The 20,782-nt window shown below is 42.6% G+C and overlaps 1 protein-coding gene across 3 annotated transcripts in view; it reads left to right on the top strand.

Annotated features, from left to right (window-relative positions):
• Window positions 1-20,782, top strand: part of HTR4 (5-hydroxytryptamine receptor 4) — a 704,330-nt gene that overhangs the window by 265,521 nt on the left and 418,027 nt on the right. For all 3 annotated transcript variants that reach the window (XM_077472675.1, XM_077472674.1, XM_077472673.1), the window contains one exon: window positions 9,304-9,385. In XM_077472675.1, coding sequence (XP_077328801.1) covers window positions 9,360-9,385 — 26 coding nt within the window. In that variant the 5' untranslated portion in view covers window positions 9,304-9,359. The remainder of the gene's footprint in view (window positions 1-9,303; window positions 9,386-20,782) is intronic.

Raw genomic sequence — 20,782 nt, 5'->3', positions numbered from 1 at the left:
TATGAGAGTGTGGGATGAGTTAAGTAAAACAGTTTTTACTGTTTCCTTTAGACAAAAAAAAGCACTTAAATCTTGAAGTGCAGGAAAGCTCCACTTCAAGGGTCAGTTTTTATTTTTCTCAGACTTCAGCTTAAAGCCAGGAGAGATAAGTTACAGTCACAGAATTAAGGCCCATTTATATTCTCCAAGGCAAGATCTCATTGCCTGGACACTTAAGAGAAATGAAAAGCCAGTGATTAAACCTGCTATCAAATAGACAACATTTTAATTCCAGATGATTTGAAATGGCAGTTTCATATATTACTGAAATATATTTTAGTGATTGGATTTACATGTACAGCATTTAGAACCCTTTTCTAATAAACATCTCCTTTTCAGATGAGGCATTTGTCTGAATTATTAAAATGACATGTGAGATAAGCCCTTAACACATTCTGAGTGCAAATGTGGACGACTTGAATGGTCTCCCTGACATCAGAATCATTATTACAGCTGATAGACTAAACAAAAAAGGATATCTTTCTGTTGTGGGTAATTTAGGCTATATCTGCATAAAATCATGAAACCATGATCTGCTTCAAACAAATGTAATTAGAGTTAATTAACCAATTACATGTCTCTGTGAAAACTATTAACAAGTCTTAAAAATAATTAAAAATAGCAGCCTGTACTACATGTCAGCTTCTTTGCAATCTCTGAACAGCACTTCAGCTTTTAATAAGCTGCTTTTGTCATATACCTATGAAAAAAAATCAATCTTTTAAGTGTGATGACAACCAATGGCAGTATTTAATGCTTTTAGAGTATGATTCATAGATTAATGGAAAGGTGCTGGGAGACCTTTGTTGTGACTTCTCTGTAATCGATATATGTCAATTTATAGCTTTGCTGCTGGGATCACTGTGATTACACAATTATCATTGCTTCAAATCTAAATGAATCTGTCATTGGCAGAAGGGGGTTCAGGTTCTTAATCTTCAGCATTTCCTAACAAAAGGAACTGGTATTCATACCTGTTCATTTTTACAGCAGTTCATAATGCGTGAAACCTTCTTGAAGAGAGATCCTAAGAAGCTGGTTTTATAAAATTGTATAATGAGTAGAAACATGGAGCCACATAAAAATGAAATTATGATACAAAGGTCTGTTATTGTCTGATATAATCCACTTCAATCCAAAACCTCAGAAAATCAGGCCACTTAGAGATCCAAGGTTCACCAGGTATCAATCTCATGAACTGGTAGAGATCCTTTGGGCAGCTTGTTGGTAATTTCTCATATTCAGATTGCATAGTGGCCTTTCTGTGTTTTCTCTGTTCCAAACTTGGGTTTCTCACCAATCCTTGGTTTCGTTTGAACTGTTTACTGGTGCTCTTCCTTAGCTCAAATTGTATCTTGGTGTATAGGCTATCCTCCCAGTAGTATTTTGGGCAAATTCATGGACAAATGTACCTTTATCTTTGGACTGCCCTAACCACTTTGCTTATTTTAACTTGGGTCCAAATAAGGGCAACTATGTCATAATGATGCACCATACCATCAATGTATAGCAAAACACATTTCGTCACTGAAGGTATAAGGAAGGGGGGGGGGGGGGTTGTCTATATTCAAAGTGTGAGACACTACTTTAAACAAAGCATGGGTTATGGAGCAGAACTGGTAAGGGTTCCAAATAACCCTTATTAACACACAACAGCTTAGGCTGAAAGGGGGAAGGCCACTATTATGAGCCAGCAGTTTGGGGAGAGGAATGTAAGAGTTTGTACATATGATGTGTGGGAATTAAAAGTACCTCAAAACCTTAATGCCCTGTACACACGGTCAGATTTTCCAACAACAAATGTTCGATGGGAGCTTGTCGGAAATTCCGTATGTAGTCTCCATCGGACATTTTCCGTCAGAATTTCCGGCAAACAAAATTTGAGATCTGGATCTCAAATTTTCCGACAACAAAATCCGTTCTGTTAAATTCCGATCGTGTGTACACAATTCCGACGCACAAAGTTCCACACATGCTCTGAATCAATTACGAGATGGAAGCGTTCGGTCTGGTAAAACTAGCATTCGTAATGGAGATTCGTCACGCTGCAAATTATTAAATCTTTTAATGCAGCGTATTCTCTTCTTCTTTAAAATTCTAGAATAATGAAGTTGTTTTGCTGCTCATATTCACACAGTTCTGATTTCTTTATTATTTCTTGTGATCTCATGAATATTATTTTTTTTTCCTGTCAGATCTCCATAATAGTGTTAAGAATTTTTAGGTATAGCATTTTTTTTTAAAATCCAGATATCCTATTTTTTTTTAGTTTTTTATAGTGATCTCCGTAATTTTTCTTTTTCTTTTTTTTGTCAAGTTACCACAACACCATTATTATCTTGTATTTTTTAACCTCAAGGAGATTGGTGTTGGTGTCCATTGTTAATTTGACATTGTATTTTTGAAATGTACCTGCCCACTCACAAACTGTCCTTTTTGAAGTTACACACATAGGCAAGTATTTGTGAAGAATAGCCATTTATTACGGGTCCTAACAAAATAAAGAGGAAGGCAACACTAGAGAAACTGGTGAAATTTGCAAAGCTTTTGTGCCCCAGGGCGCACATCAATTATTTTACAGTCAAAATTGGTTGCCTGAGGAGTCCTTATAATAGTGAACAGGACTACAAGAGATCAGGAACAGCAGCAGATGACATATCTGTCCTCAGGCTGTGGTCTTACAACATTCTGCGTCTTTTGTCAGACCACACCAAACCCAGGCCATCACTGTGGTGATGTAGTTGTGGCAGGAGGTAGAGGAGGAGGAGGAGGACCATGGATGAACTTATAAATGTGGCTTTGGCTTGTGAGTTCGCCCCTCCACCCCTTGTTTAGGGCTTTTAAGATAACTTCCTCAAATAAGCAGCATTGGCCCTCCTCCCGCGCCTGCATTTTGCAGGCTGCCATGTAGGCATAGTCCTCTTGAATATTGGTGGGGGTTCTGAGGGCCCCAGTAGCCTTCAGAAATAGGCCAAGTCCTGCCACCTCCAGGTTACTCCTCTTCCTGGGACTTTTTTGTAGAAGGCAGAGGGGAGGGACCTGGGATTCAGGCCTGCTACTGGGCTCGGCCACCTCCTGGCTGCCACTTACACCTGCCACCTCCTGGCTGTCACTTTGTATGTAAATACAATTGTATTGTATGTCCTGTGTATGAAAAAGGGACATCGTTTTAGTTTTTGGTTCATCAATCACACACAATTTTCAGCTCATGACTGTTGCAAATTGAATGTTAATAAATAGAAAAGACGATCATTCTGACCCCAAAATTTTTCATTGTTGTCCCAATTATTTGTAGCTACTACTGTCTATTGATACTGTATGTAAAACACTTTACTGATCAATAATAACATCTAGTTAATATAATTAATTGACTAGAAATAGAAATATGTTGAACAATGCTATACCTGGCTCAAGCTGGGCTACTCCACTTCTTCCTGGCTGGAAGGCCCAGGTTGGACATCCGAAGCCTCAGCTGAGGTGGAAGAAAGCCTTGAAGAAAGATTGGAGAGTGCTGGCCAGGGTTCAGTCTGGCCTGCCAGAAAATGCAGTCTATCATAGTACCACAGCCTGGGTACATAAATGTCATCTGCTACTCCTGAACTCTGGGAATCCTGGACTCTCTTGCACTCCCTATTATAAGTGCTCCTCATGCCATCAATTAAGGCCTTCAAATAGGGGATGTCTGCCGTGGGGATCACCAGCTTCACAAATTCCAGCAATTGATCCTCTTTAATTTATTGTTATAAAAGGGGTCGTTTACCTGCCACAGACAGGGCAGCTCCCTGTATATAGCAATGAATATGGGGATAAAGTCCTCATCATTGAACAGATCAATTTTCTCTGCAAGACACAACACAAGACAAACCCTAAGTCAGGCTAAACTCTCCTAATCTTGTTCCAATATAGGCCTCAATCTAGAAGCAGCATAGACCACTGATGCAAAAATTAAGGTAAAATTGTACCTCCATTAGAACGATCGGCGCTTCTGCTACTCCTTTCTCCGCTCACAGAACGTATGTATGACACACGCGTGTTACACTTAATATACACTGCGCATGCATGAAACTCCGCCCGCCCCAGATGTTCTTTCTAGTATATTTCCCGCCCCTTGTCTTTCGGTGCAGTGGGAGAGCACATGGCGGAGACAGAGCAGGTGCCTGAGAGTAGCAGCAACGACGAGGAAAGCCCGGAGCCACAAATGTCCCGATCCTGGAGGATATTTAAGGCCTCAAAAATGGCCTTTATAGAGATGGTGGAGATGGTGGACATCTTAAAGAGGGCCGACTATGATGGGAAGCATGAACCGTACCCAAACCAAAATGTGAGAAAGGCCATGATCATGGCTAAAGTTGTGAAAAGTCTGGCGAAGAATTTTGGGGTACGGCGATACAAGGATCAACTGAGGAAACAATGGTCAGACCTCAAATTGAGGGAGCAGGATCAGTACAGAAGAATCAGCAGAGTGCTGCAAAAAAGTAAGTATTTTGTCGTGTGTTTCTATTATTCTTATTACGTTTGTGCTGCTCCATGTGCTTTTCTTTACTGTTCTACAGTTTCTAATGGCAGGTTTCAGATTCGTGGGCACAGTAATTATTTGTAGTGAACATCATTAGTTTGCCCACTAATACGATGTTTTTTGCAGATGCAGGTTAACTACATTTGGTCATGCCTATTTGTCTTAAAATAAATTTAGTACATTGTTGTCTAGATGGGTTTGTAACTAGAATGAAATGCAAACTTGATTCAGTGTAAGGAGAGGACACTCAGCAGCTGTTTACACATCTAGATGCAGGAGCACTAGTGTGGGACAACAGAAAACTTTTTAGGGTGTCCCACACAGGTGCTCCAGTGGATACTAGGGGTCTCTACATGTGTGATACTTTAACAAAAAAGGTAAGTATTCCAGCTTTGTAAAGGTAAAAAATCTGCCAAAACAGACAAGTGTACGACACTTCCAAGCAATATTTAATATTCCTATTTCTTGCCTCAAATATCTGTGTGCTAAGTATACCTTTATTTTCTTCACATAGGAGAGAAAAGACTTGGGACGTCTGAGGTCACCAGGGAACCCTAACCTACTAAAGAGCTTCAGGTATTGGATGGATGCCTATATATTTATAATACATGGTGTTTTTTTTTTAGGTGATGTGGATGTTGTTGAAAAAGAAACACATTTCACAAGTGCAAGTGTACAAGTTTTTATCGGGGAGATGTTGGTGTGCAATTGGGATTTACAGAAGATCAAGGAAGACATAAATGATGTTGAAAAAAGACTCAAAAACGTCATTTATGTTTTAGGCAGAATCGAAAACACACCAACATTTATCAAATTCTTTCTATTTTTCTAACTTTTCTCCAAAATTTTTAAAGCCAAATTTTGAAGATGCAGCGATTTACAGTGTGTCCACATATGCTATCTGCCATCACGGGATAGCAAGGTATGTGTTTTGGGGGTGCAACCCCTTCCTCGCAACTAAAGTAGATGAGAGGAAGGGGTTGCACCCCCAAAACACGTTCATTGATCCCCATGATGGGAGCTAGCACATGTTGACATTATGCATGGAATCAGGAGGGAAATCCCTATTTTGACTGTCAATTTGTGTGCAACTTCAAAATCTGGCTTTCACAGGGGATGACATCACCCTATCTGATGAAGGCAATATCAACACAGTTTGGACATACTAATGTCTGATATTGCCTTCACTTTGTCAAAGTTAAACTTTGTAAGTTCCTGAGTTGTGTATTGTCTTATGCCTGTTTTAAAACAAAAAAGGCTATTTGTACTGTACAAAAAAAAAAAAATGTTATTACTAAAATATGTTGGTTTGTTCAAAAATCCTTTTCTAACGCACATGTGAATGTGCGTTAGAAAAGGAAAAAAAAAAAACAGTTTTTTACTCAACAATGTGTGGCTTCTTCTTTCAAGGCTCAATATTATTTTTTGGAATAACTTGGTATTTACACTGAAATAGGGGTTATTTACTAAAGGCAAATCCACTTTGCACTACAAGTGCACTTTCAGTGCAGTTTCAAATGCAGTTTCATATGCACTTTTGCAGTACACTTGGAGTGCTAAGTAGATTTTCCTTTAGTAAATAACTCCCACAGTGCTTTATAATTTGCCACAATCATGCCATTTTCGTGACTCACCAAAATGCATTCATGGTGCTGAAAATGATGAATATTTTTTTCAGTAATGCATTACATACATTAACAACAAAAACAAGGTGTGTGTGGCAGACCCACAACATAGTAATAGTTTGCTGAAAAAGATATTGCCACCTAATGTATCAAAAATTACATTGGCACTATTGAAGAAAATGGCCAAAAAGAAAAGCCCACTGGGGAACCTAGGAGACAGCTAAAAGAAACACAAGCAGTAAATCTAAGTAAATTTTATTTCAGTTTAACTAAAAAATGTATTTTGAAAATGTTTCTTAAACATTTTCTGGCATATCAATGGCCCTCCTACCAGTAAAGTACTCAACATACTTCTGTCTTACTTTGTGGTGCTTCACACGCCATCAGGGTCTCTTCTTGAAGAACATATTTCATTGACTTTCTCCTTAAAGAGTTGAGGAGAATGCAGCATGCAAGTATTATATGGTTACGTTTATATTCCGCCCATGTTGCTTGCCATAAGGAATAGGCAGAACCGGCTGGCCATTATCCCGAAAGTGTTCTCTACCACTCTTCTGGCTCTGGCCAGCCGGTAGTTAAAAATCCTCTAGTTCGGGGTGAGGTTGGCTGGTCAGAATGAACTAACAGAAAGCACTGAAAAACAGAAAGGCCTAAGAAGAGAGAGCTGAAAATCAGAAACGAGCGGACAAGAACGCACAGCAAAATCAAATACGTACTATAAAATACGCACTGAAAAACAAATGCGAAATGACTACACACACTGAAAACCAGATACGAACCCACAAACACAAACTGAAGAGCAGTAATGATCCGAAAAGCACGAGGCTGAAAAGCGCGAATCGTCTCTCACCAAACTTCTACTAACATGAGATTAGCAGAAGGAACCCAAAGGTTGTCGCACTTGGTATTGAACTTCCCTTTTCTAGTGCAGACGTAGTGTTGTACGTCACCACATTCTTGACGTTCGGAATCTCAGACAAGATTTGTATGACCGTATGTATGCAAGACAAGTTTGAGCCAACATCCGTCTGAAAAAAATCCATGGATTTTGTTGTCAGAATGTCTGATCGTGTGTACGCGGCATAACACTTTTAAACAAGGTAGCACCATAACCTCCTCAATTATATATATATTTTTTCCTTTCGGAAAGCTCAGTTTGAATGTTGTGCTTTCAGTATGTCCAGAAGATAGTGATTCTTGCAGATATGATTCCTTTCCTTTACAACTGACGGCTGGTAAGGCCGCATTTATGGGTGCTGATGTTACTGCATTTATGGGTTCTGGTAAGGCTGCATTTATGGTTGCTGGTGAGGCTGTATTTTTGAGTGCTGGTAAGGTTGCATTTATGGATGCTGGTAAGGCCACACTTATGGGTGGAGTCAGGGTGGAGCCAAGGGCGGGGCTGAAAAATGGTGTCCAAATCCTTGCACCAGCCCTGTCCAGAAAGAGTTTATTTCAAATGTCTTATGTGCATGGGGAATGAATAAAAGCACTTTTGAGGTTTTGTCACTCATGGTTCAAGTGCATTTCTAATCATTTCTTCTCTTTTTGGTTTTGGATAGAGTAAGTAAAGATTGAATCTATTTCCATTTTTTTTTGCTGTCCATATCCCCGCTGGAGAGATTCAGCTTCTCTGCCTTTCATGGTGGCCATTGTTACTCTATAGAAAATGATGGGAAAAATAAAATGTCACAGTTATAAAAAAAATTTAAGTAAGGAGAAACCTTCCAGTAGGAAGCACATTAGGGAGTTTCAATTCTTAATTGTTTGATTTTGTTTCTTTAAATTTCTGTGTACATTTAGTCCTCATAATTATCTTCGCATAATTCTAGAGATGCATCCATTTCCTTTATACCTGTGTCTACAACTCATTCTTCTCTCTCAGTACCCCCCCCCCCCCCCCCCCCCCCACGGTGTAGCCATACATTCAGATGTACTGGAAGCAGAGAATGTAAGTTATGACAAGTGATGGGCTTGAGTGAGGGAGCATATCTCCAGCAACCCTTTAGACCAGCAGGTTCCTTCCTGCTGGTTACTGGATGGTGCAGACTGCAGACTTTAGTTGTGCTGTGCTGATCAGTTGCTTTATGTTTAGCTGATTTATGTTTCACGTGCAGGTATAACAATGTAATCAAGCAAGTGCTGGGCTTACTGCAAAGCTAAGGTCTGCAATACATCATTCACTGGCCAACTTCCTCCTTGGAACATGCACATCTAAAGGATGTCAGGGATGTGTTTTTTTCACTTCTGCATTCAGCAGGAAGTTGATGTATCATTCCCCTGCTGGCAGTTATGAAGAGCCAACAAACAGCAGCTGCATTTATAGAGATAGACTAAGAATATGCACACATTTTCAAAGTAAGAAAAAAAAAAATATTACAATGTTTTGTGTCAGTGGTTCTTGCTTATTTTTAGTACTTAATGTAATAAATGTGACTTTAGTACTCATTTAAATCCCTCCTCATATTTGAGAGATATTCACTTACGTTCTGACATGTCTATAGGACAGGAAGTGATGTGAAATCTCCTCAATAAGACACAGAAGGCAAAAAAAAAAAAAACTTGACAGGAGTTCCAAACCTCCCTTACTCTATCAACAAATAATAAGGGATAATACATGTAATATAGTAGAAATTGAATAATCCTAATAAACAGATTTTGAAAAAGCAATACCTGTTCTAATCTTTTTACAGTTAATAACCTCACAGTCACCACTGCATCACACATCACCCACAATATCAATATAATGTTAACAGGTGGAATTGTGGACAAGAGCAGATGTGAAATGAATGCCATAACAATTCTATTGGCCACTGCGGGGCTCCCCTACCCTTTCTTTCCTTCTATAGCAGATATCTTTGCTCTTTGGATATCCAAACAGATAAGTCCTTTGTCAGAGCGCGTGCTGCACTCTTATCTGTCAGTCTCCTCAGCTGTACAATATTTGTACTGGCTTCAGTTCGGAGGGAATGGGAACATTCCTTGTATTGCAGAAGTTGACTGGATTTTTAAGCAGCTCGCAATAGAAACAGACACCAATGTCCATCTAAATTATGCTTTTATTCATGTTTATACAAATTCTATTGTTAGTCATTGTTTCATATCAAATTTTTGCCTTTTTAGGGAAAGCTTAATCACAAGGGCACCAACTTGCCAGCCTCCCATGCCTACTGACTGTGATGGAAGAACTTGATAGTAATGTGAGGTAAGACAGTTTAAAGTGACATTAAAGCTTTTTTTTTTTTTTTTACAACATGTTCTACTTACCTGTTATGTGCAATGGTGTTGCACAGAGCAGCCCTGTTCCTATTTTTCTGTCACGATCAAGGGTCAGGCCAAAGACCAGTTGCGATAGCACTAGCAGGTCTACCAGTGACCAGCAGGATAGGCATACTGGCAGTCACCCCGGCGGATGATGCTGGCTCACCTGAGGTGCGGAGTCTAAGTATTAACTGATGTTCACCAGAGCTCCTGATGCATTTTTCTGCATGTTAGCACCAGGTCACGGTTGTTAGGATTGCCCTACCAGGAGGTGAGCAAGCCGGGGTCCAAAACCAAAATAGCAGGTAAGGATCAAACAGAAGCATAGTCAGTAATTCAAGCCAAAGGTCAATAATGAGTAGTTGCAGGTTTGGATCAGGCAGAAGCATAGCCGAGGAACAAGCCAACGAGTGGTAGCACAATATAGACTGCAGTAGACAAGATGAGAGCGAGATACTGGCTGAAGAGAGCACAATAATCTACAAGCAGGAAGTGCAGAGACATGGCTTAAATCAGGAAGTTCATGGGAGCAGCAATGATCAGCAGAAGTCAAGGCACCATGTGGGGTTGTCCAATAGATCAGACAGGGCACTGTCCAGCATCACAGGTAGCTCAGCGGGAAGAGTCATCACCAGACACAGCAGAGGTCCCATTTTCAAGTCCAGGCCCTGGATCTTTTGGGGTCCCCTGCCAGCACTCAAAAACTCCTCCTCTTCAGCAAGTGCATGCTCACTCCTGAGCCGCTCTGCTTGCATCTATTTTACACAGAGTGGTCTTTTTGGCCCCACCCCCTCACCTGACTCATCATTTGATTGACAAGGAAGGAGGGAGACAGCAGTGAGAGCCGCTGCTCTTGTGCACATTATCAGATCGGGTTTAGGTAAGTATAAGGTGGGGCTGGGGGAATTTTGCAGCACAGAAGGTTTTTAACCTTAATGCATGGAATGTATTGAGGTGATAAACCTTAAGGCTTTAGAACAACTTTTATAAGATTTGTTGGCAAATTTTGTTTAAAGTAAAATGTATGATAAATGCCCACCACCACCAACCCTACCCATCCACTCAGTAAAAATCACTAGCATTTAGTATGTGCCAGAGTTGCCTGTAAATAAAAAAATGATTTAAACTTACCTTACCCCCTCTTCCACATTGCTTGTGTGACATTATAATACTTCCAGGAAGATTCTTGGAAAATACAGAACAGGCAAAATCTGACAAGAAGGTACTCTAGTCCATTGCAAGAGCAACTTCTCATGAGATTTTGGCTGCTCTGTATTCAACACAACACTATTCTTCTTGCTTGAAAAAATGTGACATCACCCTACCCTAGACACATTGGGAAGAAGACAGAGGTAAGGTAAACATAAATCTAACTTTTTCCATTATAGGTATCTTTTGCATTCATATGGATGGGTGGGTGTTTAGAGCCTAGACCAGGGACGTGCTGTGTGGTCAGTGGCTGGTGAGGCACTGGCTAGTATCAGAACCAGATACACACAGGTTACATACACCACGATCATTAGAGCGAGAGCAACAATTCTAACACTAGACCTCCTCTGTAACTCTAAACATGTAACCTGTAAAGAATTTTATAATGTCATATATGGAGATTTTTTATTTTAATATCTTTTTTATTGAAAATATGATTAAATATAACAATTAACATTTTTACACATAGAAATGTTTGAACATAGAGTACATGGCAAGGATATATATATATATATATATATATATATATATATATATATATATATATATATATATATATATATATATATATATATATATATATATATGTATATATATATATATATATGTATATATATATATATGTATATATATATATATATATATATATATATATGTATATATATATATATATATATATATATATATATATATATATATATGGAAGGATAATCACAGAGGCCTCGTGGATTGCCTCAAGGCCATCAAGAAAAAAGATATGTCTTAAGGCACTATTGCTACATCAACTCCCTATGGAGATTTTTTTAAGTAAAAAAGTTTGGTGCCTTTCAAGGAGTGTGTGCAATTTTAAATCATGACATGTTAGGCATCTATTTACTTGATGTAACATCATTTTTCACATTATACAAAAAAATGGGCTAACTTTAGTGTTTTTTTTATATTCATGAAAGTTTTTTTCCCAAAAAAAAACAGGTTTGAAAATTGTTGTGTAACATACAAAGTTGCAACAACCACCATTTTATTCCCTAGGGTATCTGCTAAAAAAATAAAAAATAAAATTATATATATATATAAGTACCTTTTTCTTTTTCTGCAACAGAAGATTCTCATTCTACCTCTTAACTTTGTCAGAAAAATATGGGATTATGGGTAAATCGTATACCCATAAACCCATGCCTTTTCCTTCTAGTTAAACATGCTGGGCTGGAAAGGAGCATTTGACTTTAGACACATGCCTCCTTCTATGACACTGCAGTGAGAGGACAGCCTCCACTGCAGCATTTTTATTGGACAGCTTGTTCTAATGGTACTTTACCATGGGTCTAAGACTCCAAGCTGTCCATTGAGCTCAGTGCCTCTGACAAGAAGTGAAAGGCATTGTGAGCTCATCCTCTCAGTCTGCTGCAAACAGAGTGTGCCAGCTTGTATTCAAACTGGATGCTCTGTTTGTAGCTTCTGACAGGCTGCACAAGAAGCCCCATATCTCCAGAACTATAGGTGGAAGGAGCCCCACCGCATTGCTGTGCAGATCACATGTCTGTGCGATGCACATTGAGTCATACGAACAATATGGATGAAATCTCATCGCATTTGCACCAAAATGGTCCAGAAGCAGGACCCTTTTTTTGGTCCACACTAGAATCGGATCGCATGGGTGTTCACACCCATGTGATCCGACTCCTGTACAATTTGACAGTTCTCACTGCGATCTGCGAACCAGATCATCTAGACATCTAGGGGTGTCATTAACTTTCTACTGAGACCCACAGCAGTTCACATAGGGCAGTGTGAACTGCCTGCAAGAGACATGCGATGCGGAAACCCACACAGGAATTTCGCTGGTTTGTGCATTTCCCAGCCTTAAACCCACAAAGTCTGTTGTTTTTTTCCAACCAGAAAACACCCCTGGCAAAAAACTGCTGATAACAGCCTATGTGTGCATGGACACATAGGATAACATGCTGGGGAGTTTACAGGCTGCAGAAAAAAACACCAAAACCAAAAACAGCAGCTGTGAAAACGTCCAGTGGGTATGAGGCCTTTTTTTATTGGGAACACAAAACAGGTGTTTCTAAGCTGTTAGAAATGGAATAAAACCCAACTTTATAGTCTTTGTTGTGATCTTTGAAGATATTTCAGAAATAATTACTTTACAGTACATGCTGCTGCTTATAAAGGACACGTAAATACCTTAATGTCTGGGCACAGGTTGTTGTTTTTTTTTGTTTTTCTACTCTCTAGACTAGAGCATCAGAGGCTGAGTTATGAGCTGTATTACTGAATCACAGCCCAGGTTCTATTATGCTGCATACACGTAGCGGACTATCCGGCGGACTTAGTCTGGCGGACTTCCCGCTGGACTTTCCGAACGAGCTACTTGCCCACACATGGCACTTTTTCAGCGTACTAATACGGCGTACTAAGTCCCCCCTTTCCTGGCCGGCCGGGTAGCGTGCTCGGACAAGGGTCTGATGTGGACCTAGGGGGGACCCCACGCAGATTTTTTCGCCGTTGGGGTTCCCCTTTAAGTCCATACCAGGTGACGGGGCCAGCGACGCCTTCTTCGCTAGCCCCGGCTTCCTGGAGATGCTCTCAAAATGAGCGGACTTTTCTCCGGGCGGGAAAAGTCCATTCATTTCAAAAGTACGGCGGACTGGCACACACGCGGCCGGATTGTCTGCCGAAATGTGAGTCCGACGGAAAGATTGGAGTGCAAAACTACTTTCTAAGTCCACTGTACTTTTGGGTAAAAAAAGTCCGCCAGAGGCTACACACGGGGGGATTGTCTGGCGGACTTGAGTCCGCCGGACTTTTCCACCGGATTGTTTGATCGTGTGTATGCGGCATTACTTGCAATTGGTGGCTTAGTGTCCTGCTAAGCCTGGGACAAATACCTTCTGTCACATCATTGTTTTTCTTCATATGCACTGCAAAACTGACTCCTTAACAGAAACATTTATCAAACATGACCTACTTACCTTCAAAGTATGCTTTGATTTTCATTATCTGTCTTTGGAAAAACGTTGCATATCTATTTCTACTATACCAATACAGAGAGTATTTTTGGAAAGCGTTTATTTCTATGTCAACATATGAGGTCTAGTGTGCGTTTGCTAATAATAGAGGACAACTTGGATTTATGAGCAGACAACACTTCCCAGAATATAAGCAGCACATGGAAGATAATGGCAGCAAGCATAGAGAAATATAAGCTTTTTGGCCACATGCCAAGCAGTTCTACAAATCTGAAGCTGTAAATCACTTCAGTATTACATTGAACAAAGCTACTGAATGCTAAATGTTACATGCTATAAAGTAAGTAAAGCATTGGCTAAAACATTTCCATCTTTAAAAGGGTCACATGCTGAATAAATCGTTTTAATTTGTGGTGCTACTTGACAGAAAATGCCAGTATAATACCAGGATAAAAAAAGGATTACATGGATATTCTAAGAGAAACAGCCTTTTTTTACGGCTTTAAAACCACCAGAGTGACAGACAAAGATTGATCACATAGTTACATAGTTAGGTTGAAAAAAGACACAAGCCCATCTAGTTCAACCAATAAAAGAGGGGAAAAAAATCATACAAGCCCTTATACACAATCCTATACCCACAGTTGATCTCGAGGAAGGCAAAAAAAACCCAGCAAAGCATGATTGATCCAATTTGCTACAGCAGGGGAAAAAAATCCTTCCTGAACCCCCAAGAGGCAATCCGATATCACGATCAACTTTACCTATAAATGTCAGTAACCAGTTATATTATGGACATTTAGGACAGAATCCAGGCCTTGAGGGAGTATATTCCACATTTTCACAGCACTTACTGTGTAGAAACCTTTCCGTATTTGGAGATGAAATCTCTTTTCCTCTAGATATAAAGAGTGCCCCCATTGTCCTCTGTGATGACCTTAAAGTGAATAACTCAACACCAAGATCACTATATGGACCCTTTATGTATTTGTACATGTTTATCATATCTCCCTTAATCTCCTCTTCTCAAGAGAGAATAAATCCAGTTCCTCTAATCTATCCTCATAGCTTAGCTCCTCCATGTCTCTTATCAGTTTTGTTGCCCTTCTTTGCACTTTTTCCAGTTTCATAGTTTCATAGTTAGTAAGGTTGAATAAAGACATCAGCCCATCCAGTTCAACCTGAGTGAGTGTCTACCCCTATCCCTGTACATTGCACACTCGCATTGGTCCCTACCCTCAAGGAGCCCACAGTCCAAAGTCCCCATTCATATACTAGGGCCAGTTTTTTGGACAGAAGCCAATTAACCTGCCTGCATGTCTTTGGAGTGTGGGAGGAAACCGGAGTACCTGGAGGAAACCCACGCAGGCACAGGGAGAACATGCAAACTCCAGGCAGGTAGTGTCGTGGTTGGGATTTGAACCAGCGACCCTTTTTACTGCTAGGTGAGAGTGCTAACCACTACACCACTGTGCTGCCCACCACTGTGTTCCCCAATATCCTTTTTGAAAACGGGTACCCAAAACTGTTATTTTGTACAGGGGCAAAATGATATCTTTCCCTCTGGAGTCTATACCTCTCTTAATACAAAAAAAGACTTTGCTCGCTTTGGAAACCACAGCTTCACATTGCATGCTATTATTAAGCTTATGATCTACCAAAACTCCAAGATTCTTCTCCACCATTGATTCCCCCAGTTTTACTCCCCCTGGTGTGTATGGTGCATGCATATTATTAGCCCCAAGTGCATAACTTTAAATTTATCAACATTAAACCTCATTTGCCATCAAGTTTCCCAATTAAACAGTGCATTGAGGTTGGCTTGTAAATTGGAGACATCCTCTTAGGACGTTATTCCACTGCATAGCTTGGTGTCAACTGCAAAGATTAAAATGGTAATTTTAATCCCAGACCATATATCATTTATAAAGATATTATAAAGTAAGGGTCCCAACACTGTACCTTGGGGTACACCACTGAGGACCTTAGACCATTTAGAGTAAGAGTCATTAACCGCTACTCTCTGAATTCTCTCTTTTAGCCAGTTTTCTATCCATTTACAAACTGATCTTTCCAAGTCTGTGGACTTTACCTTTCACATTATCTGTGTGTGAGGTACTGTGTAAAATGCTTTTGCAAAAACCTAGTATTTCACCTCCACAGCCACCCCTCTGCAAAGGTTTTCCTTACCTCCTCATAAAAATAAATCAGGTTTGTTTGACAACTGCTGTCTTTCATGAATCCATGCTGTCTGTTTCCTAAAATATTTTTTTTCCAGGTGCTTTACCCACCTTTATTCTATCTAAATATTTCTGGACCATATCGCTTTTGAGCCATTGTGGATCATTTGGGGCTGTGTCAATACCAATATATAATGTGTCAATGACGGCTACAGGGCGGTTGCTTAACTCTGGGAGGCCGTCATATGACGTCCACCCCTGGGGCGCGCACTCCTGGCATCCGGACGCTCATCGCGGCAGTTTACCACGTGGTTGCTTCGTCAAATGACGGAGCGATCACTTGTAAACCAACCCGGCGTCATGTACCAATCGGTACAGTGAGAGGGGAGAGATCGGTGTCAGCAGCGCTGTGGGCTGGATCTTCAGTGCCCACAGCGCTGCGCACGGACAATTAACCCCTCAATTCCCTGCCAATACTCTTCAATACCCAGCAATGCCCTGCCAATACTCTGCAATGCCCTGCCAATACTCTGCAATACCCAGCAATGCCCTGCCAATACTCTGCAATACCCTGCAATACCCTGCCAATACTCTGCAACGCCCTGCCAATACTCTGCAATACCCAGCAATGCCCTGCCAATACTCTGCAATACCCTGCAATACCCTGCCAATACTCTGCAATGCCCTGCCAATACTCTGCAATATCCAGCAATGCCCTGCCAATACTCTGCAATACCCAGCAATAATCTGCAATACTCTGCAATAGCCTGCAATACTCTGCCATAAATTTCCATATCCCAGCCATACTCGGTGATACCCAGCCATACTCGGTGATATCCAGCCATACTCTGCAATACCCAGCCATACTTGGTGATACCCTGCAATACCCAGCCATACTCTGCAATACCCAGCCATACTCGGTGATACCCTGCAATACCCATCCATACTTTGCAATAGGGATGAGCTTCGCGTTCCAGTCGAACATACATTCGACTCGAACATCGACTGTTCGCCTGTTCGGCGAATTCCAAGCGTTATGGGCCGTTCGCGCCAAATTCGTGTGGTGCTCACGGCCCACAATGCACTGCGCCATCGCAGTGCATTGCTGACTCATGATTGGCCAAGCATGCACTGTGACCCCGCATGCTTGGCCAATCACAGTGCCGGCAGCGAGGAGAGCCATGATTGGCCTCAGGCTGTGTAGTACACTCCCCACACTATATAAGGCCGCTAGCGCGGCGGCCTTGTGTAGCGTTTTGGCGTCTGTGGAAGTTAGTGGATGTTCTGTGTACCTTCAACACAGTATACACCATTCGCTATCGGCCGATTTTGCGTTCTTGCTCTTCTGTAGTGGTTGTTGTCTGCGTGCCCTGACCGCAGTATACACCGCTATATCCACCTATATAGCTAGCTATCTTGCTCTTTTTAAATAGAGCTTGCAGTCAGTTGTAGGAGATTGTGCGTGCTATCTGCGTGCCCTGACCACAGTATACACCGCTATATCCACCTATATAGCTAGCTATATTGCTCTTTTTAAAAAGAGCTTGCAGTCAGTTGTAGGAGATTGTGCGTGCTGTCTGCGTGCCCTGAACCCAGTATACACCGCTTTATCCACCTATATAGCTAGCTATCTTGCTCTTTTTAAATATAGCTTGCAGTCAGTTGTAGGAGATTGTGCGTGCTGTCTGCGTGCACTGACCACAGTATACACCGTTATATCCACCTACATAGCTCTTCTCTAATTGAGCCATCTGCCATCTGCAGGAGTTAGTGGGTGTTGTGTGTGCTTCCAGCACAATATACACTACCCAATTGCTGGTTCTCCCTTCAGGCCATTACCATGTCTGGAAGGCCAGCAAGGAGAGGCAGACAGGCACAAGCCGATAAAAGAGGGCAAGCAGGCTCTGTGTCTAGAGACAACAGTGCTGGTCGTGGACGTGGTGCATCGTCATCATCAGCACGTGGCCATGGGACACGCTTGTCCTTCTTTTCGGCAGCTGGACATGTTGAGCCTCAACATGCCGAAGACTTGGTAGAGTGGATGACCAAGCCCTCTTCATCCTCCTCATCCTCTCTCACCCAGGCTCAGGGTACTAGCAAAGCAGCTGCCAATGCATCGTCTTCCCTCCTCTCAATGTCATCATCAGTTACTCCTTCCCTAGACCCACCACGTCCTCCTGAGGAGTCTCCTGAACTCTTTGAGCACAGTGTTGGGTACATGCTCTAGGAGGATGCCCAGTGTTTTGTAGGCTCTGATGATGATACTCAGCTAGAGGAAGGCAGTAGCGTGAGAGCAGAGAGAGGGGATGCTCAAGAAGGACAGCAATCTGGCAGTCATGTTCCACAAGCTGCAGCATGCTACCAGGTTTGCTCCAGCGATGAAGAGGGAGGGGATGATGAGGGCACTGACTCCACATGGGTGCCTGGTAGGAGAGAGGAGGAGGAGGCACATGTCCAACGAGGCAAAATGCTACTATTGGTTGTGACACACCTCTCTCCTCCACCCCCTCCTTTTCTTCTTCCTCCATGGCCTCTTCCAGTGCTCTGTCCTCAGAACCAGCGGTGCTCCGTAGGCGTTCCAGGGGCTACACAAGTACGCAGGCAAAACTATGCCATGCCGTGCTTGCACTGGTTTGTTTGGGGGACAGGAGCCACAGTGGGGCAGATGTTTTGTCAGCTTTGCAGGGGCAGGCCGAGAGGTGGTTGACGCCACGCCAGCTTAAGCCAGGAATGGTGGTTTGCGACAATGGCACCAACCACCTCTCCGCCCCCTCCGACAGGGACAAATGACCCATGTGCCCTGTGTGGCTCATGTCCTTAACCTGGTGGTGCAGCGGTTCTTGGGCAGGTACCCAGGCTTACAGGATGTCCTGAAGCAGGCCAGGAAAGTCTGTGTGCATTTCCGCTGATCATTTAATGCCTGTGCTCGGCTGGCTGAGCTCCAAAAGGAGTTGAACCTGCCCAAGAACCGCCTTATATGTGACATGCCCATCAGGTGGAACTCAACGTTGGCCATGCTGCAGCGGCTGCACACGCAGCAGAGGGCCATCAATGAGTACCTGTGCGACTATGGAACCAGGACAGGGTCAGGGGAGCTCGGTTTTTTCTCACCACGCCAGTGGGGCATGATCAGGGATGCATGCACTGTCCTGTCATCATTTGAGGAGGCCACAAGGATGGTGAGCAGTGACAGTGCATGCATCAGTGACACTGTACCTCTTGTCCACCTCTTGGAGCATACGCTGCGTGGAATAATGGATAGGGCACTTGAGGCAGAACAGAGGCCGGAAGAGGAGGACTTCCTTGCCTCTCAAGGCCCCCTTTATCCAGACAGTGTTCCTGCTGTGCCACCCATCACACAGGAAGAGGATGAGGAGGAGGAGGAGGAGGAGGATGATTTTGTCAGCATGGAGATGGAGGCTGGCACTCAGCATCAGCAGCAGTCTTGTAGGGATGATTTACAGTCCCAAGAAACCCGTGGACTTGTACGTGGCTGGGAGGAGGTAGCTGCGGATCATGCTGTCCTTAGTGACCCAGAGGACCGAATGCCTCAGCTAACCTACGCTGCATGGCCTCCCTGATCCTGCAAAGCCTGGATCCTGCAAAGCCTGCGGAAGGATCCTCGTATTCTTCGGATCAAGGAGAGGGACCATTACTGGCTGGCTGCTCTCCTTGATCCACGGTACAAGGGTAAGGTTGCCGACCTTATCTTGCCGTCGCAGAGGGAGCAGAGGATGAGACATCTCCGGGAGGCCTTGCAGAAAGGTCTGTGCAACGCGTTCCCAGAGACTGGGAGGTTACAAACTCCTGGTCCTGCACAACGTGTTGCTGAGGCATCGGTCAGAAGGAGCGGTGGAGAAGGTGGCCGTCTGACCGATGCATTCAGACAATTTTTTAGTCCGCAGCCCCAAGGTATGATCGGTTCCAGCAACCATCGCCAGCGTCTGATTTACATGGTGCAGGAATACCTCGGGGCAAGGTCAGACTTGGACACCTTTCCCACCGAAAATCCTCTGGCTTACTGGGTCTTGAGGATGGATCACTGGCCAGAGCTTGCACAGTATGCAATTGAGCTACTGGCCTGTCCTGCATCCAGCGTTCTTTGGGAACGCACCTTCAGTGCTGCTGGTGGCTTTGTTACGATCACAGGGTGCGTCTGTCCACCGACTCAGTTGATCGACTGACCTTCATCAAGATGAATCAGTCTTGGATCACCCACAGCTACCAAGCACCTGAAGCTGATGTAACCAAATATTTTTTTTTTAAATATCACATCCCTGTTATGTTGATTGTCTATCCTCTTCCTCCTCCGCTGATATGTTGGAAGAACATTTTTGGTTCTGGGTGATGCCACCAGCCCAATTTTTCTGCCCCTGTTTAACAGGGGCGTTTAATTCCAATTTTTGATGCAATGCTTTGCAACAGGGCTCATTCCTGCACTACAACTAGAGTATATGGGAGAGGTTGCAGTGTCGCGGCACCAGCACCAGTTCCTAAGGCCCAATTTTTCAGCCCCTGTTTAACAGGGGCATGTAATTACAATTCTTGATATAATATTTCACAGGAGGGCCCATTCCTGTGCCCACCCAGAGTAACTGTGAGGACTTATAGTGTTGTGGCACCAGCATCACAACCACCAAAGGTCAATTTTTCTACCACTGTTCAACAATGGCATGTAATTACAATTCTTGATATAATCGTTCACAGCAGGGCGCTCCAGCACCCACCAAGAGTCACTTTGAGGGCTTACAATGTTGTGGCAAAACCAACACCTTGTTCCGCCATTTCTGCAGAGCATATAGGGCAGGCCCCTACTTTCAAACATCCAACTTACAAACGTCTCCTACTTGCAAACGGAAGGAGACAACAGCAAGTGAGATGAAAAAAAAAAGGACGGCAAAACAAATTATACAGGGGTGATAACCCTTCCCTATGTTTTCCAAAAAGCTTAAAAATTTATTTTTTGACTGGAGCTAC

This window comes from Lithobates pipiens, unplaced genomic scaffold, assembly GCF_037356315.1.
Source record: "Lithobates pipiens isolate NorthernLeopardFrog02 unplaced genomic scaffold, aLitPip1_a1.2 Scaffold_8, whole genome shotgun sequence".
Lineage (NCBI taxonomy): Eukaryota > Metazoa > Chordata > Amphibia > Anura > Ranidae > Lithobates > Lithobates pipiens.
Note: the sequence above shows the minus strand (reverse complement) of the source record. Positions and strands in the feature narration are given on the sequence as shown.